This window comes from Peromyscus californicus, unplaced genomic scaffold (genome assembly GCF_007827085.1).
Source record: "Peromyscus californicus insignis strain IS unplaced genomic scaffold, ASM782708v3 Scaffold_6__1_contigs__length_162567912, whole genome shotgun sequence".
Lineage (NCBI taxonomy): Eukaryota > Metazoa > Chordata > Mammalia > Rodentia > Cricetidae > Peromyscus > Peromyscus californicus.
The window spans coordinates 74,046,197-74,068,361 of record NW_026294584.1 but is presented as its reverse complement, the minus strand read 5'-3'; the positions used below and the strand labels follow the sequence as shown (position 1 = coordinate 74,068,361).

The 22,165-nt window shown below is 42.0% G+C and overlaps 1 protein-coding gene across 9 annotated transcripts in view; it reads left to right on the top strand.

Moving 5' to 3' along the window:
- The window catches only part of Pde1c (phosphodiesterase 1C), a 621,274-nt gene that overhangs the window by 257,332 nt on the left and 341,777 nt on the right, over window positions 1–22,165 (top strand). Inside the window, exon 2 of one of the 9 annotated variants that reach the window (XM_052720612.1) lies at window positions 6,703–6,729. The exons of the other annotated variants lie outside the window; for them this stretch is intronic. Coding sequence (XP_052576572.1) covers window positions 6,703–6,729 — 27 coding nt within the window. The remainder of the gene's footprint in view (window positions 1–6,702; window positions 6,730–22,165) is intronic. 9 annotated transcript variants of the gene reach the window in all.

The following is a 22,165-nucleotide window of genomic DNA, read 5'->3' as shown; positions in this document are numbered from 1 at the left end:
CTCTGAGACTCACATGATAGGAGGAGAGACCTGATTCTCACCAGTTTTCCTCTGACTTCCACACATGCGCTGTTGCATGGGTTCATTTCCCACATACATACCTATGAATAAATAAGTAAAGATAATAAAAACTAAAAAGAGACATTTACAAGAGAAGAAGAAGAGATTCTCTTTATTATCTTCCCTCTCACCTCCAGGCACTTAGTGAAAGTGAGAGAAAGCAGAATTCACTTGTGTTTTCACTAGCATTTTGATACTCAAAATGTGGAAAGGCCAGAAGACGATCAGTGTATGTAGTTGTAAAAACCCAGTTTTAATGTGTGCATTGTGGAAATGAACTACTGAGAGGAAAGAGAAATGCACAGAGGCTCTCCATCATCAGAAACCCGGAGACAGTTAATACAAATGGTTTATGAAATCAGTAAAGTATCTGGTTATAGCCATTTCTTTCCTGTCTGCACCAGGCATACCAACACAGAACAAAAACAAAGGATCAGATGGCTAGTCTGGTCCTGGCTCATTGCACAGCCATTTGTGGCATCTCAGTTCACTTTCCCACAGTGACACACAAGTGATCTGGCCTTGTGGGAACATGTAGTTAGTTATACTAGTGCTTGGTTTTCTCTAAGTCTGACTCTCCACCCTCTTGGGGGAATCAAGGCCTGGGAAGTAGATATCTGCATCTGTCTGTCCTCTGTGCTATGGTCTCCATAGGGAAAGATGAAGACATGGCTGTCTCCACTAGTAGTCACTCTCCCAGAAAACCAGGGTACATGGAAGGCCGAGTTTTGACTTCTTACTATGTGTCTGGCTGTGTATTCAATTTCTCATGCCCCCAACATTACTGTGCCCAAATGGGTGGTGTCTTGCTGGCAACCTAAAGTGAAATCTGAACATTTTGGTTTTTCAAACTCAGCATGTTGGAATATTAAGCTTATTTATAAACCTCATTATTGAGGTACCCATATGGCTTCTGCTCAGATACACACTTTAGCAGAGTGAAAGGTGCTACCAGACACTCCATAATTTAACATCAATGTTTAATCATTCTCACTTACCCAGGGCACTAGAAAAAACATTCTCAAATCGTATGCTTGACATTGGAATACTTGCTACTTACTTTCGCCTGAAGCTGTGCCTATTGCTTTGGAAACTCCCAGCTATCAAAATGCAAACAAACGAAGTCATTTTAGATCTTCTTTGGTCCTTGTCACAGCTGTTATTTCTTGCTTTTTGTGTAGCTGGAGAGTTTCTCTCCAGCTCCCGCCAAACCCCCACAGTCCCATAGCCCACTTATAAAATAAACACACAGACTCTTATATTATTTAAACTGTTTGGCCTAATGGCTCAGGCTTATAGCTATCTAGTTCTTAAATCTTAAATTAACCCATTTCTATTAGTCTATACTTTGCCACATGGCTCGTGGCTTACCATTACCTTACATCTCACTTGTCATGGTGGTGGCTGGCAGTGTCTCTCTGCTTCAGCCTTCCACTTCACAGAATTCTCTTCTCTGCTTGTCCCACCTATACTTCCTGCTTGGCTACTAGCCAGTCAGCATTTTATTTATACAGAGCAATATCCACAGCATTTTTGGATGTTTATCTCTACTGGGTCCCTAGGAAGGCACATTCTTACTATGACCAGAAGGACACCTTCAACTTGTTCAGTTTCATCATCTATTTCCTTGATTGTGGCCAGGAGAGGGAAAATGAAACTCAGGGTCTAGAAGGCCTTGCTAGTTGACATAGCCATGAAGAGCTTTGGGGAACCTTCAGGACTATTCAAATGACTGCTCTTTGGAACCACTTCCATCCAGCTGGATGCAAATGGAATAAAGCCTTCAAGATGAAGTTTTGGGGGTCACTTCTGCTGTTTCGTACACTCGCACTTATGTACACACACACACACACACACACACACACACACACACACCACACACACCATTTGATAATACAAACCACAGTATCATTGAAATATGACTTAAGTAAACACTATTCTTTGGTGAAGATCAGTGGTTTTTCACTTTGTGTAAGAGGTAAAGGGGTATGTATCTGTCAGTCATTCTTGTAGTGCATGGATAACTGTGCATCGAATGACAGCTTCCTGAGAACACCTAAGGTTGCTGTGTAGGCAAGATGCTAAGCTCAGTGTCTGGGGAATTATTGATAATACAAATGTTTGTTAAAACTATCTTTTGATATTAGAAACGTCTAGTTTTGTTTTCTTTTTTCCCTACCTCTGAGGAATGGCCTGACTTTGAGATCAGAGGGAGGTGTGTGGCTCTGCTGGGCTAGCCAGCACATTGTTAGAGCTGGTGTGCAGGCTGGCGGGTCCTTTCAGCATGGTGGAAATCCAGGCAAACTTCTAGTTCCAAGAGGGACTGAGATTAGCACCTTGCTTTCTTTGTGAGCCTAGTATCCCAAGATTAGAACTAAGAATTTAGTTTTTCCATTCCAGAAAAGTAATTTTCAACTTTTTTCTTGACATTTTTAACCCCTGAACAATCTTCCCAAGAACAAAATTTGAAAACACATTGCATTATAATTCTGTTATTATTTTGCAATGTTACTGCTATTACTGTAGCAGCTGACCCATTCTTGAGCATTTGCTGGATGGATAGCTCCGTGCCACCTGCTTAGTGGGACTTGTTACATTAAACTTTCTGCCACACAGCAAAATAAGTATTATTAATATTACCTATATATTTCAGAGGAGAAAGAAATTGGTAGTAGGAAATGATATAAACTGTTGAACTCATTTAGTTAAAAAAAGGATTTGTCCGTAGATACATGGTCATTAGCATTACCTGTAATGCCACTTAAAGAAGAAACCAACATGCACACAAATGAAACCTAACTTGTGTGCAAGCATTCATATATGAATGTCTACCTAATGTGCGTGTGTGTGTGTGTGTGTGTGTGTGTGTGTGTGTGTGTGTGTTGGGAGGTGTGAACAGTGGAACCTATTCCAGGGGGCAGAGTTTGCATAAAAACCACCTTTTTTGAAGTTGAGTTCTTTCCCAGCCTGGCCTGGTGAAGATGGCCTGCTGCTTCTTGGGCTCTGCATCTCCCACACTGCTGTCAGCTTATCCAGATTCCAGAGCAAGGGGCTCCTGCCCTTCTCTCCCTTCTACAGCAGCTTAGTCTAGCAATGTGGACTGCCAGATTTCGCTGTATTGTTTCAAGTTTCCACAGCTCATATTTAAAGTAAACTCAATCAACCAAAACAATAGCATTCCTACAAGCAGTGAGTCAGGGATGAATCCTGCTGAAGTTCTTCAGAAACAAAAGGCCAGGAATAACCTGGGTTTCTTTTCCAGCTCATTTCCTGCATTTGAATGGAAAGACCCTTGTGTGTTTTACTGCCACTGGGTTTGTTTTCTTCCAGCATCTAAGCTTCCTGCTGGAATCTTCTTACCTCTTTGCATCATTCCCCTCAACACTCCTTGAAGCCTTCAGAATTTTATTTGCTGTGTCAGACTCTTTAAGCCTCTATATTCTTAGAACTAGTTATTTCACCTGGTTCTTTAGTAGCTTAATTACTTAGTTGTTTTATTTTATTTTTATTTTTTTTTTGAGCCTCACTTCAATGGAGTATGAAGTAGGTTCAAACTCTCTAGGGTTGGTAGGATATCTGAACGAGTTACTTGCAGTTCCAGGAATGGAATGGAAAAAATGGAGCTCCCCAACTGTGAGCTAGCTCCCCAGACTCCTCCTTACATTTCTCCTATTTGTAGGAAACCATGGCTATAGGAGATGTCCCTACTTTCCTAGTAAATCCACACTAAATGGAAGGAGTAAAATAAAAGCATTTGTATTTCTTGCTAGGTGCATTCATTTTACTAAAACATTGTGGACAGCTGCCACGTTAGGCAAGGGAAGGATGCTGGCAGACAGTGAACAGATTCTTGCCATCATGGTAATACATCAGGACCGGCTGGATGTATTAGGCAACTGTATTAGGAGCTTGGACCTCCTCAAAACACAGCTGGAGGCTTATCCAGCTTGGGAGGCCCTGTGAGGAAGTGATATCTCAACTAAGACCTGAAGGATGAGCAGGAATCAGTGTCTGGGTACCAGCTGTGCTATCAAGAAGACCTGAGTATTGAACCTTGAGTATTTTCCATGGACTTGAGAGTTTTCATGTGTTTTAAAAGCCAACTTTAAAATACCATGACATTATTTGTGTGGGATTCACCTTGATTTGGGGAAGTGTCTAAAGAGATGAAACTCGGAAGGAAAACTTTACTCTCTTTACAGCCAAGAACAATTCTCTGGAGTTACGGAGTGTCAGGAATGGAGTAGTACGCAATCTCCCTTTTTCTAGGTCTAACAAATGCAGAGGCCATATTTGGTCCTGCATGGATGACAGCTGCAAGGAGTCCCTTTGCTTGGCCAATGGCTATTTGCAATCTTCTGACCCTGTGCCAGTTGATGTGCAAGCCTTTGGGACAGATGCAGAAGTCCATGTGACAAGCTTGCTAATCTCAGAAGCTCAAATCCAGTGGCAGAGGAAACCAAATCCTTGGAATGCCCAGCACATGGCAGGGGCAATACCTGGTGAACTAAATACTTGATTTCCAGCTGGGATTATTCTCTCCTCTTCATTGATATGGACACTAAAGTATGAGTTACAACAGAGCTGAATTCGAGGACTCCTAGCCAATGAAGTTATTAAATTAGGTGCAAACCCCTTAAACTATGTCTTACAATTGCTATTATAAAATGCCACTTTAGGTGCGTGCCTTATTTTCTTTCTAGAATAAATTCATTTGGAAAGTTATGGGAGATTAACAAGACACAAGTGGTTATTATGAGTAGGTGCTGAAAATGAAGCTCTTCTCTCCACTCCCTTTGATTTCCTCACCCCTCCCAGCAGTGCCTTTGTACAGTCCTTGAAAAACACAGGGCACTGTAGCTAGAGTTTTCCTGCCTGGCCCACAGTCAGGACAAATCTCTGACACCCGCCAGTCCCACAGCCACTCAGACCCAACCAAATAAACACAGAGACTTATATTGGTTACAAACTGTATGGCTGTGCCAGGCTTCTAGCTAACTGTTCTTATATCTTAAATTAATCCATTTCTATAAATCTATACCTTGCCACATGGCTCCTGGCTTACCGGCATCTTCACATGCTGCTAGTCATGGCAGCGGTTGGCAGTGTCTCTGACTCAGCCTTCCACTTCCCAGAATTATTCTCCTCCTTGTCCCACCTATACTTCCTCCTGCCTGACTACTGGCCAATCAGTGTTTTATTTACTAACCAATCAGAGCAACGTATTTGCCATACAGAACATCCCACAGCAGGGCACCATGGTAGCCAGTAGCACAGACTGCCTTCTTCAAATTTCCCGAGACAGCCTCTGCGGAGGCTCATTTCCGATGAATTAGTTGGGATTCTAAGCAGCGGCCACGGGTGCCCCTCGGATTATTATTATTTGCCTTTGGGTGACTTTTCAGCCTTTCCTTAGTTCTTCCATGAACTTGAGTGTTTTCATGTGCTTTAAAAGCTGACTTTCACATGCCATGAGGTTATTTGTGTGGGATTTGCCTTGATTTGGGCAAGGGTCTAAACAGATGAGACAAGAAAGGAAAACTTAGAGATGCTGTGAGGAGACAGATCTTCCTCCCAAGGGTTTTCCTTTCCTCTAATTCTCTCCATTGAAGAATCTGCTCAACCTCTGCCGAGGATCTTAGGAGCTAACACAAAACCGACACAACTGTGAAGAACACTGAGGTCTTGGGTCAACACATTTTTAAGGCCATTTTCCTCTTGAGTGTCACTATGACCTAGGTGGAATCATCAGAGCAGGTGTCACGTCTCTACTTGATAGAGCAGGAGTCCCAAGATACATGAGATTTGTCCAAGGCCAACTGACAAAGAAGTCACAGAGATATGCTGTAACTGCCCTCTCCTGCTTCCCAGGAAAGTTCTCAACCAAACTTGTAGCAAATGTAGATGCTGCTTCTATCATTTGCTTCTAGATTTTCTCATAGCCTCATTTCCCATTTCATCCCCCTTTGCAAATCTATTTCTGATCTCATGGTTTAGCAATGTAACATATCTACATTTTTAAAAGGAACATATAGGACTTCTTAGCTTTGGGGTACAGTTCAGTAATAGATATATGCTTATTGTGCTTGAGGTCCTATGTGTGACTGCCAGTGCACACAGGTGTGTGTACACACACACACACACACACACACACACACACACACACACACACATACACACACACATACATGTGCATGCCCCACTAAAGGACTCTTACTGTACAAATAACTAATAATTATTGGCCATTAAGTGTACCAGAAAAAAGACTTTTATAAGCCTCTGCTCTCTGTGCTCTAATCCAATGATCTCGTGAAGGCTGAGGCTTGAACTTTGAGTTTGCCATCTTTAAGCCTGAACTCAGTTGGGATCTCACACTGCCTTCCAAGGGAAGAAGGGGAACACATGGGAGCAGAGTCATTGAGCTCTTGGAATGCTGCTTTTCATTGTGAAGTCTACGTGTGTTTCTGCCTGTCCAAAATACGACGTAACGACCACAGACTAGCAGCTGGACCCTGGAATGACAACACAGAAGCAAACCCTAGAACGGTTGACACACATGCCTGTCCCTGCTAAAGTAATCCCCTCCCCCAATTGCCTGCCAAAGGATCTTTCTGACATGAGTTTATGCTTCTTTTTCTACAGGAGGAAATATAAGAAAACGTCCCAGAGGTAAGTGCATCTTTCTGGGAAGAGAGAACCTTCTGGGCTGTGGTTGGCTGAGTTGTGATACAGCTCTTCACAGGTTCGGCTTGTGCTGCACTGGAATTGTAATAAACAGTCTCTGAGTCCTTTTCAGTGAGTCGCCTGCTTTATCCCCCAGTCGCCGCTGCCGCTCTAAATTGAAATTGATTGTAAGGTGTAGTGTAACTCAGTGGGTAGACTGCTCATGAGAGCAGATCCTGTGGATTTGGAAGCTTGTTACTGATGGTGTTGTCTAGTGATTTTGCCAGAACCTTGACCAATAAAGGACAGGACTGTGTGGGCAGATGAGAGGTGATGCTTCCTGGGGGCAAGCACAAAGGCTTTAAATGTACTTTAGATTCTCTGTCACTGGAGTCACTGAGGAAATGCTGCTTAGCCACATGCACATGCATAAAGAGCCTTAGAGTAATGGTGGCCTTTTGATTTGACCGTCGAAAGGGTAATTGAAGAAGAATCTGTCACATTCTCCAAGTACCTACTGCATGCCCAAGGGCCTGGCCTGTCTCTGGGCTATGCTTTGCAGGAACTCTGGTAAGGAACCTTGAAGCTATTTTGGGCACACTGGCCCTGCCTCATGTGGATGCAACACTCCAACATGCATACTTTACATTCGTGGTTCCAGCATGACTTATCAGTCTTTGAAGAGTGGAGCGTCTCCCACTGAAGTGCTCTTCAGCAGATGGTGGTTGATGGTACAGAGGGGCATGGGTATTTGTGCATGTATACAAGTGGGGAACCCAGGGAAAGTGAGTAGAACCTCTAAATAATGGAATAATAAAGTGAATTTAGGAAATGTTATGTGTGCCATGGTTGAATTGATTCACTAATTCACATTTTCTATGATAAATGTTTAAAGTGTACAATATGATGTTTTGATATAGGAATGCATAGTAAAAGAATTACTATAGTGAAGAAAATTAGCATATCATTTACTTCACATACAGAATACTTCATTCATTGGTTCATTATATTTTGTTTGAGGCAAGGTCTCACTCTGTATCCTAAGCTGACCTGCAATTCCCTCTGCAGTGGAAGTTGCCCCAAACTAATGGCAATCCTCCTGCTGTTCAGCCAGGATTACAGACTTGAGCTACCATGCCAGATTGGTTCATCTAGCATATATTTTAGTATTTCATTTTCATAAACCTATTTGAAAATGATGGCACATACAACCTATGACCTCTTTGAAGTTCTCCAGCAACATCTTTTACCACTTCCAATATTTTTTCCTTACTCTCTAAACTTTCACTGTGGCTTTCTAGTTGTAATTCTAAAAGTGACCTTCACTGCTTGGGGGTGGGTAGCTCTTCTTAGGAAGAACTTTGATCATCTTTTCATTCATATATGTATTTGATGCTTGCTTAAGGGCACAGACCACATGTGCATCAGGGAGCTCTGGAATGATGCCAGACAAAATGGATTAACTTCAGTTTGCCCAGGAAACCAATGAAGAGAGTTGTAGATATTACCTGCAGTGGCAGTACCTGTGCTGCACTCACTGTGCTGACACTTTCCTCTGGGTCTAGCTTATGCTATTCCTTCCTCTCTGGCTAAAACTTGGTCCCTCTGGCAGTTCATGCTCTGAGATTGCTGCCTTCTGTGTGTCGCACAGCTGCTTCGTCTTTTTCCTTTCTCTCTAGTGTATTACACCTTCTGGTATTTTGTTTTCATCTGCCACATGCCTAAAATATTGTTACCTCCTAGCAAACGTTGTTGAATGAAGTATTGCTAACTGTTCTAACAGACTAAACCTTTAAGTTGATCTCCCCCACCCAAGACTATTGGTGATAGCACCAGGGGGAGGGGTCCTATGCACTTTGACCTTGAGTTGATTAAAGTAGAAACAGAAATTATTTTCTCATAGCATATAGGCTCAATGTTTTACATTCTAAATAATGTCATGGGATCTTCCCAGGCCTTTTCCAGGAAAGGTGAATTAATTTTGGAAGGGCCAGGCTTGGGATGTCATGGTGGAATGCAAGTCAGAACAAGAGTGCTATCATTTACAACAAATATGCTTTTTACAAATAATGTCATCAACTATTCCTGTCTTAGTGGCCTTCAGTAAGGAGAATAATTAGGGATATAATTAGCACAACTGCCAAAATACCCTATGATACTGAGTTTGGAAAGTCCATTTCAAAGAAATAGGCATGCGCCGGCCTTTTATTTGCCAAGCATTTGTAGTCCACAATTCAGTCTAGAAGACTAGGGTTGACTTCTCATAGTGTTTGAGTTCAGTGTTACAGATTTAAGTGGATTACATCAAGATAAAAACTATTAGTGCTAACAAGATTTGCCAGTAGTTTTCAATAAAACATTTTTTAACAGCCATTTATTATTTACTTTTCTAATCAGTATCATCTAGTAGAGATTGCTGTGTTCTGTGGTTTCCAGATAAAGTCTGCAGTCCAAAGACACATATATACAACTGGGCTATGTAAGTTACTGAGAGGAAAACTGGCTACAATTTGAAGGCTTCCTGGAGGTTGCTATCCTGTTAGACATGCCATTGGCTTACACAGCTGACTACACACTTCTGTCTTGTTTAGGATGGTTGGGTTCATGGTAGTAATTGCATGATAACCACTGAGCGATATAAGTTAATCACTCAGGTTGGAGGGTACCATAGTCTTCAGTAGTAAAATGTGATTATCAGTTTTTACATGGGTTAGTCAGCATTACCTCAATTTTATATTAAAGGGAGACACACAGGTGGGTGGGAGTCTTATGAAAGAGCCACTCAAATCTGTCAATGTTCAAATTACTATGGTGGCTATTTATGAAAGTGTATTTTTGCATATCTAATTTGAATGCTATTACATTTTTTATTGTGTTACAAAAATATAAATGGCTTTGTACCACCTTTATTGGTACTGAAGTGCACATTAATAAAGGATCAGTTTGAATTTTTCTACTTTTAATGCTTTTCATATTAAATAGATCTCTGCCCTACTGATGTATTATAAACAACAAACTGTCCTCAGCATGGCGACTTAAAACAGCCATTTCATTTTGTTCATGATTTCGTGGGCTAGGAGATTCAGGTGGGACTTGGCTTCACGCTTTGCTTGTGATCTAACTGGTGTCAGCTGAGGTTGCTGGACGTGGAGCTTCTGCTTTGAAGAGAGCTCCTTCATTCATAGCAGGAGCTTTGGTGCTCCTTGTCTCTGTGCCTGCCTGTCCAGCATCCCTCCTGTCTCTCCATGAGGCTTTCATTCCCCAAATGCTTCCATGTAGCTTCCTCCAGCATGGCAGTCTCAGGGTGGTTATGTTTCTCTTGTGGCTTCTGGAGCTGGTTGGCCTCAGTGGCAGCAGCAGAAGCTGCTTGTCTCTCGACTGCGACCTGCCTGGCTTGAGATGCTGGCACAGAGCCACTTCTGTTGTGTCTTACTGACAGTCTATCAGCACACCTGGATGCTTAAGAATCTCTGACCTTCTTTAACTCATTAAGCTGACCTTCAGCCTTTTTCAGAATGACTTTGCCTGAGACTTTTCTAGAAACTCTAGATCACCTTCACTAGATGAATGGTATAGGTAATTAAGTGTATTGTCCACTTAATTGTCTAGTTAGGAACTATTGTGCTTGACTGTGTGTTTTCTAACAAGATTCCTTTGGTGTGGAAGTAGCTGTGAATTGTTTTTCATGTTAGGGACAAGTGTGTCGTTGTGAGTGACAGTGGCTTGTTGAATTCTAAATGTAGTTAGTTAACTTATCATTTATTTATTTGTGAGCACATGTGTGGGGATGCACACATCCATGGTGCTCATGTGGAGGTCAGAAGACAATTAGTAAGAGCTGATCTTCTTCCATATATCTTTACTCAGTGAGCTGTCTTTTCAGCCCTGGCTCCTTTCCATCACTACATTATTTAGTCAAATAAAGCTGCTGGTGTAAGAAAACTAAATGGTATGCATGATTTACAAGTTTTCTATTGTGTAGGTTTGATTTGGACATCAAGGAGAAGATAGCCAAGAATATATAAGTAATTTTTTTTGTTGTTTAAAATTTTCTTGCTGTTTCATTTCACTTACACATTTATTTAGTGTTCAAAGCTATCTTGAAGAAAAATCACACACCTGCTTTCAAATAATTATCACTTTACTCTAGCTCAACAGAGGAGTTATCTTTCTTGAAGTAATTCATTAAGTATAAGGCAGATCTTAGTTCAAGGGAATGTTCGGAGTCTCATTTTTAGCATCAGTGGAAAGATACTCATTTCTTCCAGCACCAGAATCCCAGTGGAAGGCATGGTGTTAGGTGTGTTCCTTCTGGGTTAGCAAGGGCACAATAGGTTGGTGGCAAGCATCTTTCTGTACAGAACACCTCACTGGACTGGATTTTAACTAAACAGCATTCAGGGAACCCCCCCCCCCCCTCCCTGCTTTTGCTGTTGGGATCAGGCTTGTCCAAGAGACTCTATAATTCCAAGGATGGTGAAATGGTGTTTTGACATCTGGAAAGGACTATAGAGTACACCTGCTTCCCAGAAAAATTCTCATCAGGTTGTTCTAAATACAAAATCAGCCTCAAGTCATCAGGCTGGGCTCAGACAACTTTAGGTCTTTGAGGAAGCATACCAGATCATTAGAGGAGACTCACAGAGACCTAGAAATCATCTGGTACTCCTAGGCTGCTCTTCAAGAATGAGATTTCTATCCGAGATGATGAAACAATCTGGATCAATGTCTGATTTTCATGATATTTGATTTTACTGATACATATTTAAATAGTTACATTTAGATAAAAAGTAATTTTTTAAGAAATTATTTTTATTTTATGTACATTGATGTTTTGCCTGTATGCATGTCTGTATGAGGGTATCAGATCCCCTGGAAGTGGAGTTACAGACAGTTGTGAGCTGCCATGTGGGTTCTGGGAATTGAACCCGGGTCCTTTGGAAAAGCATCCAGTGCTCTTAACTGCTGAGCCATATCTCCAGCCCCCTTGATAAAAATTATTAATGAAATTACAATTTTCCAGAAGATTTCAATGGGAACGTTTTTTAGATAGCCATTTTAATCTCACCTTTTCTGATGAATATCATTTCCCGTTTAAGATTTGTATGTCAGCTACTATCTAATCTGTGATTGATCAGCATGTTAAGAGGAGAGGCATGAATAAAACCTGAGTGAACTCAGCAGCTACATGGCCAACCTTCATGTCTACACTGTGACAGTTCAGGCGTTGATCAAGAGGTATTAGATTTGGAGTGTTAAGCCTTGCTAGGTAATGAAGGCCTGTAATGTTTAGCATAATAGTTTTGTTTGTTTGTTATTAATTGTATCTTTACTTAGTTTAGATAGAAGTTCTGCTTCTGACTATAATTGAGTTTAAAATTGGAACAATTAATGAGCTACTAAGTTTATGTTTTTGACAGTCACATTACATTGAGTCACATATATAGTTCTTTATAAAAATCTTCCAATGAAAGAAATCATAATTCTGTTAACTTACTGAAAACTGGAACTAAAATGAGATGTAAAAATGCCTTTGTGGACATGCCTGAGTGCTTTGTAGGCGAGACATAGGTAAACAAATGAATTAAAATAGAATACGATGGGTCTAAGGCTTGAAGGCCATCAGACAGCTGGGTCTGGGTGGAGGCTTGTGATGTCATACATTTCTCTCACTAGATCACCAACAAAACACAGTGCTGCTGGCTCTGCATGGGCCTTGAAAGTGTAGGCATGGTGCAGTCTAGTTGGATGGCTCAGAATCTTTTCTTTTTCTTCCTGTTTTCAGTTACATCTAAAATGTATGTTCCCTGATTCTTTGGATCTTTTCTCAAAAGAAACAAATGGCTCAAAAAACATTCTGGACACAAGAATGCCCTGAACAGTGACATCTGTATAAATACTGTTGAAGTGGATGTTGTAGTAAGTAGGGAAGCCTCCTCCCTGAAGAGGGGCCTCTGTCTGCTGCAAGGCTAATGGAGGAGTCACCCCCTCCAATTATCTTGTACTTTTGATCACATTTGATGAGTTCAGTAAATGATCATGTTCAGGGAATAATGCACTTTGTTAGGTCTCCCCATGGCCTACCTTCATGGATTCACTGCTTCCGTGAGTCATCTACTCATCTGCCACCCTCACTGCTAATAATAGAATGCCAGGTTTGAGAAGTGGGGGCGGGGGTGAGTGTCTGCCAGTCTTTGGGAAGGCTACCTGCTAAGCAGTTATGTCCTTGTATTAGCAGGTGCATCTCGACTCTGCCTCTCATGTACCTTCCCCAGGTATAATATGATCCTTCAGTAAATACTGAAGTTCTTTAGATATCTTAAAAAGGTTAGGTGGAGTTTTGTACCCTGTTTTTGCAAATAAAATTGTCAGTGAACATCTGAGATGTTCAGAAAGTTAACAGAGGTGACATAGGATTTATTAAGGCACGTGTTTCTCCATAAATTCACAATTAACCATGCATTCTGTGGCCTATTTAGCAGTACTGCTATTTAGAACCTAAGAATTAATGAAAACACTAGGGGCAAAAGAATCTTCTGAGAGGTAAAACCCTTTCAAATATTTTCCTATATTCAGGATGATGAGTAAACTCTCAAAGTAGTATGAACTGATGTGTTATCCATAATGGCGTCTCTAGTTTACATTTCCAGTTGCCAGCAGAATTAGGGTGATTTTACAGCAACTGTAGATAGGTAAAGGTACATCAGAGAGAGCAGGGGGTGGTCCTGGTTAGTGTACAGATCAGGGATGCACATGATACTTAGCATAGGAAAAACTGCTACAAGCTTTACAATTTTGGATGAAACAGACTGTGGGAGAAAAGGGGAGGGTGGAGAGTCTGCATAGATAGCTTTGGTCACAGTTCTGAATAGCCGGCAACTACTGCTCACTCCATGGCTCCTCTAAAGCATCAGTAGGAGTCTTATAGTGTGGAGCCAGAGAAGCTGGTTAGCGGGAGATGAGAACTAGGCAGGGAGGGAGAGAGGATCTGGGACTGTGGCAGGTCAAGTCTTGGTCCTATGTCTAGCTACTGGTAACAGGAAGGATCTTGGCACTGAGCTGTCATTTTCTTAGTTAAGAGGAACAACTGGGCACAATGCAATGTCTTTGTGACTGATAATTTCTAGCCTTCTTGTGCTCATCTAGGGTCAAACCCTGAGTCTTTTGATATGTCCTTGCATGCTTCTTCAGCATTACCCTGGTTTTCTTCCTTCTCATCTGGCTTAGTAACAGACTGTGTGCCTTTGCTTCCCATGGTCTGGTCTTTATTTCCACAATCCAGGTACATTATCCTTTGCTTAGTGTACTGGAAGTCTCCCTAATCATTCCTGTCTTTGGGTGGCTTCATTGTCTCACTCCTGCATACCCACGTCTGACTGTTTTCTCTACAGTTTCTCGGATTGGTTTAAAAACAACAAACATATACATACATACATGCATACAACAACAATTAGTAAGAAAAAGAGGCCATGAATTTGAAGAAGAGCAGTGTCTTAGTAGGATTTCTATTGCTGTGAAGAGACACCATGACCATACAACTCTTATAAAGGAAAACATTTAATTGAGGTGGTAGTTTACACTTTCAGAGGTTCAGTCAATTATCGTCATGTCAGGGAGCATGGTGGCCTGCAGGCAGACATGGTGCTGGCTACATCTTGATCCGAAGGCAACAGGATCCCATTGAGAGAGGGAAACTATCAGTCAGTTGCCCAGCCCTCTAGAAGTTGTATAAACGTCTTTTGGGGCCTATTCTAAGGACTGACTAATTTCCATGATGGGAGTAAGTGTTGAGTTTCTAGATTAATGTGTTGTTGTCTTCCTTCCTTATAGAGCTTTGACTTTTAAAATTTTAGCTGCTTAAATCATAATTTTTCTCTAAGATTCAATTTAAAAGCACTGTCTTTCATTAGTCTTCTTAGATATTTCCACCTAAAATGTACCCTGCTCTCTCAGTTCTTGCTCATTGACTCCTGTGTACAAGAGTTAGATGTTTGTTGTTCTTGGAACAATTGTGGGGTTTGAATTTTTTGAGTGAAGAATGTACTCTGCTGAAATATGGTGGGTATTGCAAGTATTTATTCTTAGAAATTCATTATATTTTATTTATTTGCTTGCTGTTGTTTTGGGTGGTAGTGCTCTCTCTCTCTCTCTCTCTCTCTCTCTCTCTCTCTCTCTCTCTCTCTCTGTGTGTGTGTGTGTGTGTTGTGTGTGTGTGTGTGTGTGTGTGTGTGAGAGAGAGAGAGAGAGAGAGAGAGAGAGAGAGAGAGAGAGAGAGCACATAAGCCTGCACATATATGTGTCGTGGTGTACACGGGCAAGCCAAAGGACAGCTTGTAACAACAATTGATTCTCTCCTTTCACCACGCTGATCCTGGAGGTTAAACTCAGGTCATTAGGTTTAGCATCAATACCTGCTGTACTATCTCACCGTCCCTGGGGTTATTTCTTAAATGTTGTTTGAGTTTATGAAGGGTGAGATTGGAACCCTCAGCTGTTGTTATCATGGGTGAGAACTGAAGTCAGCGATTCTGTGTATACATAAGCTCATGTTGACAAATGACTCATGCTTGCAAATGGTTTTGCACTTCCCTGCAGAATTCTACATCCAGACTCCCATTTGGCTCTCACACTGGCCAGCATGGTGGCCTGTGAGGTCAGCAAGACAGATGGCATGCATGGCAAGAATGTGAAAGTGTATCCTTGCTTGGATCACTGCCTTTCTTTTCTCTTTCAGTTTCTCCACTGTGGGGCTGTAGCTTTGGGTGGAAACTCACAGTCCCTTTGCTCTACTCAGTACTTCCAGCTTTATTTTCTCTCATTCTGACCACCAAGCTGGGGCATGTTCAGGGCAGTGTCTCTCATATTTGAGGAGGATTATTTTGAATGTTGGAACACATGACTGTTTATTGCTTGGGTCTTCTGTGATGTTTTGCAGAGTGAGTTTCAGAATCATTTTCTTAGGTTGCATAATGAGGCCCAAGTGCATCTCTAAGAGTGTCAGTAGCTCTGAAGATGGGAAATCACTGTGCTTCTCAAGCTATACCCAGAGTTTAAGTTTCCAAGGGAAGCGTGTCTCTAGACCCATCCTAATCTCATACGAAAAGGGTGGAATCAACCGGTTTGATACAGTAATTACCAAAGCCTTCAAGTTGGGACCAAATCCAACCTCCACCAGCAGCTGCATAACAAGCAGCTTTCAGAGCCTCTGGAGACACTGAGTCGATCAGTGTAGATCAGTGTTCTTGATTTTGATACTGTTAATGTGGCCACTGGCCAGCATGTGTATCTCAGGCATCTCTGCCTATCCACCAGTGATCACTCACTACTCTTTGCTATCCCTTAGTTGTGGTAACCAAAAGATGATCTCTGGGAATCAAATTCACTTGTGGTGTAAAACTATATGACTAGCTTAAAGATTAGTAACAAGGTTTTGACTTTGTCACGGTGTGGTTGACTGTGCCACGTTGTCCTTTCCCTGCATGTCTTCACTTGACATTGAGATGAGGATATGCATTGTTCCTTTAGACCAAAAACCAGCATTTTCTGGCTCTAATTTTTGGGGTCTTGCAAGGTTGTTGGGTACTCTGTACTATGCAACCAAATTACCAGAAGTAGCATAATTTCCAAATAGCATGATGGTCACTGGGTAGGTAACAGGACCTGTAGGCCATCAACCACGTTACCTCTGTTTTAGATGCTTATAATTTTGCCTAGCTAGGAAGACCTAGCCATGGGAAGAATGTCAAAAGGATAGTTGTTAAACCACATACTTTGGCAAGAAAATTCCTTATCTGGTGAGTTCACTGTGTGTAAGGTACTCCACACACATCATCGTCATCTTATTGCACTATTACAATGAGCATCCTTTGCACAGAGAACTTAGGGGAAATAAGACACTAGCTTGAGATTTCAATACAGAAAACATGTTCCAATCAGAGTCTAAATTCACATCTTTTAGGTGTGGAAATTTCCTTGAATGTTCTATCCCTGTGGTTTTATAACTTCTTGCAGATGTGGAGATGCTATTTATACTGGGTAGATACAAACTACGGTCATCAGAGAGAAGCTAGCCTCAACTGAGAAAATGCCTCCTTAAGAGTGGGCTATAGGCAAGCCTGTAGGGCATTTTTATAATTAGCAATTGATTTGGGAGGGCCCAAGGCCATGGTGGGTGATGCCACCCCTGGTCTAGTGGGCCTAGGTTCTCTAAGAAAGCAGGCTGAGCAATTCATGAAGGGCAAGCCAGTAAGCAGCATCCCTGCCATGGCCTCTGCATCAGCTCCTGCCTCCAGGTTCCTGCCCTGTTTGAGTTCCTGCCCTGAATTTTATCAATGGTGAACTGTGATGTGGAAGCTTAAGCCAAATGAAACCTTTCCTCCTCAAGTTGTTTTAGCCATGGTGTTTCAGCACAGCAGTGGTAATCCTAACCAGGACACTATTTTTTTCCCTTCCTCACATGAGGCAGGTTAAGTCTACAGAGTGAAAAGGTCAGAAGGATGCACCCGTGAGACTTTATTTCCCTCCTCTGCCTGTTGTTCTTTCCATTTTTATAAGATGGAGTCTCAAGTAGCCCAGGCTGGCCTCAGTTCTTTCATGTAGATGAAGATTTCTGCTCGTCTTGCACCAACCTAGGGAGTGCTCGGAGTACAAGCATTTACCACCATGCCTATTGATTTGGCAACCAGGGTTGAAACCAGGGTCTCTTGCATGTCACTTTGGTTCCTTCCTCAAGAGGACATTTTCTGTTTGAAATGTTTTTGTATCTGTTCTTAACCTAAAAGTTGAAGCCCCCCGGGGAGAGTTTAATGATGGCATGTTTTTTAAAGAGCTATATTTATACAAAGTGATTCAAGTGAAGGAAATCCTCCCTTGCCACCTGCTTCTTCTTCATCTTTACAAATCATCTATTTTGTGCTTAACATCTTCAAGCATCCTGAAACCACGTGATCAGTCATCCAGAAACCCATAGCTCTTTATTCATAAAAATAGAAACAAAGAAAAGGAAATTCACGCCACGTTTCCTATCCCCCGGTTGATGCGTTACCACCTTTCAACACTCATCAGATCATTGCTTGAATTTTTCCCATTCCCTCACCAAGTGGAATTTGGGCCATTTATTCCTTTAGTTTTTGGAGGCTAGGGAAAGGGAATCAGAATGAAGAATTGCAAGTAAGCTGGATAGAGTCGAGTAAGTGGAGGATGTGCTTTGAAAAAAATCATATCGGTGTTGTTGTTCAGCTAAAGAGTTATTGAGCCGGGCGGTGGTGGCGCACGCCTTTAATCCCAGCACTCGGGAGGCAGAGCCAGGCGGATCTCTGTGAGTTCGAGGCCAGCCTGGACTACCAAGTGAGTTCCAGGAAAGGCGCAAAGCTACACAGAGAAACCCTGTCTCGAAAAACCAAAAAAAAAAAAAAAAAAAGAGTTATTGGGGTAAAAGTTTGGGGTAAAGGGCAAAGTGTTGGAGTTTTGGGTACTTGGTCTGAAATTCAAGTCCTGGCAGTATCCCTGTATAATGATCAGGGGTGTGTATTGTTCCCTTTAACTACTGGAATCTCTTCTCTCTCATCTACAAATGGAATTGCTTTCTAGGGTTTTTTTTTTTTTTCCCTCTTGGTATTTTTAACACAGGGTCTCTCTGTGTAACCATGGCTATCCTGGAACTTACTCTATAGACCAGGCTGGTGCTTTGTAGGGTTCTTATGAGCCCAGAATGAAATAGAAATAGCATGTATATAAATTACATAAGAATTGTTGGTGTTTAGATAGCAGTTAGTCACTGACTGCTTGGGCCATCCCTCAGAGAGGCCATTAGGGTTCAGGAGCTCCTGGGCAATGCTCTGTTATGTCTCAGGTCATCCAAGACAGCTGGTGAGATTAATAGGCCTTGAACTTTAGTGGTTCTGTGAGAGCAGGGGCAGTCCTATTTACAAAATGGATAAATTAGTGTCAACAAATTGCCCAGGGTACATGGAACAGGACTGAAAGAGGGCTAAGAAGAGGGCAGGAGAGCAAGTTACATGGGCCTAAAGTAGGAGCAAAGTTTTCCAGGGCCCTGTAGTGTGGCTCTGGGATTTCTCCACATGGGAAGGCATGTTCTCTGATAAGTTTCTATTTTTTTAAATTAAAAATTATTTTCTTCAAACCCTCACAGTGTAAACAACACTGCATTTCTGTGATCCACACATGCATCCTAGAATCAGGATGCCTAGCTACTGGACCTATGTTTCTTAAAGTACATGGCCTTTACAGATTACTTGCTTTCTTATAATGGCAACGCCCGTGTTGGGAAGTTCCTTGTTTGTGTATCCTGCATATTGGGCATTAACAGCCTAGATGCAAGAATGTAAACATCAATAGCAAACTTCTGCCCTCTGGGGTTCTCCCATTGTGCTGTAAGCCTGTATTTAAGGTTTCCTCCCTCTTTCAATAAACAGCATTTGGCATTCGGCATTCTGCTGAGGCAAATGACCCGCTGTCTCTTGTCTCTATTTTTTAATCCGCAGCCCCTCGCTCGGACATGGTGAACGGGTGGTGGTAGCGCAGGCGTTATCCCTACACTTTCTCTAAGTTAGTAATTTTCAACTGAGTGGAGAAAGTCACTACAAAGGACACTTGTCAATGTGTAAAGACATTTCTAGTCACTTTTCTTTAGAGCACCACTCACTGTTATTATGTGTATGTGGTCACCAGCATCATGACGCACATGTGGAGGTCAGAGAACAACCAGACACTCTATCTGTTGTTTCTGAGGCTTACTACTGGCATATAGTGCACTGATACCCTGGCTGAGAAAATAATCAAGAATTATTCAAAATATTACTAGTGTTGAGGTTGAAAACCTTGATTAGAGCTTCTCTTTGGAACTAGTGAGATGGCTCATTGGGTAAAGCATGTACCAAGCAAACACAGAGGAGGAGCAGTGTCCAGATTCCCAGCACCTATCTGTTGTTTCTGAGGCTTACTACTGGCATATAGTGCACTGATACCCTGGCTGAGAAAATAATCAAGAATTATTCAAAATATTACTAGTGTTGAGGTCGAAAACCTTGATTAGAGCTTCTCTTTGGAACTAGTGAGATGGCTCATTGGGTAAAGCATGTACCAAGCAAACACAGAGGAGGAGCAGTGTCCAGATTCCCAGCACCCACAAATCAATGGTAGCTTGGTGGCTCACCAACAACCCCACTAACTCTGGCGGTGGATACAAAGGATCCCCAGAGCAAACTGGCTAGCTAGACTAGCCAGATCCTGGAGTCCTAGGTTCAAGTGGTAGACCCTATCTCAGTATGTATGGTAGAGAACAATTGAAGAAGGCACCCAGTGTCACCCCCCTGACTTCCGCACATATAGGCACACACTGTATGTATATCTGCAACGTACACCACGAGAACATACACACATATGCCAAAGTGAAACTTCACTTTTTAATAATTTGAAAACTGAATAATAATTGAACATGGTGTTACACATCTATTGTCCCACTTCCTTGGGAGGCAGAGGTAGGAGGATTGTTTGAGCCTGGAAATTGAGGCCAGCCTGGGCAATATGGTGGACCTTGTCTCAAAACAACAAGAACCTCAACATGGGGAAAAAAAAACAGGATGGGGGTGGGGGGGAGAGAGAGGGACAAAGAGGGAAAGAGGGAGAGGCAGAAGGGTGGAAGGGAGGGAAGGGACAGATGAGAAAGAGAGAGAGAGAGAGAGAGAGAGAGAGAGAAGCAAAGCATGAATTCTAATTGGTCTTAATAATAAAAAGCAGGAGTCAGATATAGGGGGTAAATGGGGGAAAGATCAGAGAGACAAAGGAGTAAGCCACAGCTACCACTTTTTACCTCGCCAACTTCTCAGCCCCCAAAGAGACTGAGCTCCTGTCTCCTCCTGCCTTATATTCCTCTCCCCATCCAGTCATATCACTTCCTGTCTCCACCTCCCTAGTGCTGGGATTAAAGGTGTGAGATCCCAAGAGCTGGGATCAAAGGTGTGTGCCACCACTGCCCTGGCTTCTATGGTTACCTAGTGGCTTAGCCTCTGCACTCTGATACACAAAATATCACCACGACAGAGAGAGAAAAGGAGAGAGAGAGAGAAGAGAGAGAGAGAGAGAGAGAGAGAGAGCGCGAGCAGTATTTACCTTATGAAGCTGTGGTGAGTTTAAATGAATAAAGATAAAAAACTATGTCTTTCATGACTCAATAAATGCACATTTTAGCTATTATTAATTGTTCCATTTTAGCTTATAATTTGCTCAATGCATCACATTGATAGATTATATTCCACAGCATATGTAGCTGAATATAAGATTTTACATGTGTGGTAAGTGCACTTAAATTTTAACAAGGAAAAACATCTTAAATGCTTTTTGTAATGCACAAAAGGGGATTTTCAAGTAATTTGAAGGGATAATGTTTGGTTTATGTACATTCAGCATACTCTGTCCTGAAAAAAATAAGAAATCCCGAGTTCCATATGCTAGTCTGCTTGTTCCCCCAAAGCATAAAATTACAGATCTTAATAGAAACAGTTGGTATTATTGCATATTCACCAAGGAGGCAATAAAATAAAGTATCCTATACATGTGGGGTATAGAAAGGAAATTAGCAAAATACTTTCAGCAAAAATTAGTAGCTTCAAAGCAAGCCAAAAAACAAACCGAGTTGATTCCTCCTTAGTATACCCAGGCTACACAATTATCCACTGAAATCAGTGCTAGTCCAATAGCAAGATGCTTCCCTTGGAAAACAGGCTAACTAGGGAATCCTGCAAGCTGTTCTTGGCTTTGAGATCCACTGTCACCATTTTCTGCCACTAGGGGACCAGATCCCCCACCACTGGCTGTCTTTTTGCCTCTCTAAGTGTAAATGGAAGTCTTGTGGATTGACTTCTGTATCATCCCCTTACTCTGCAGGATGTGTCTATATCATCAGATCATTATCAAGAGCTCTGTAGGATTCACATAGCAACTAAAGAGCTTAAGAGAACTTGATGATGATGACTACAGTGTATACTGTGAGATCCTCTCTTCCTGCTCTTAGGCCAGATCCACAGTCATCCCTTTGTCACGGTGCCATGAGGATGCTATTAACAACTAGCGTGCCACACTGTTTGTAACAACGCCCTCTTCAATAGCTAGTGATGCTCACTCATGGACCATTATTAAGAAAAAGGTGGTGGGGAGTGGGAGAAATAAACCCTTTGGGTAAAGTTAACCATGCCCAACTAATAGGTAAACAGAAGCATCATTCCTTCAGGGGACAGCTGCCCCTCTTCAGAAATGAAAGATCCTTTTAAGGATACTGTGCTCCTGACTGTAGGATGGTGCTGTGGAGGCCTGTGAGCACAGCCCTCCACTAAAGTGGTTTTGTGCCCAACAGGCTATGCTAATGCCATGCTTTCACCTGTCTGCTTTGCATCTGCCTCTCCTGCTGATTTCACCACAGCAGGAA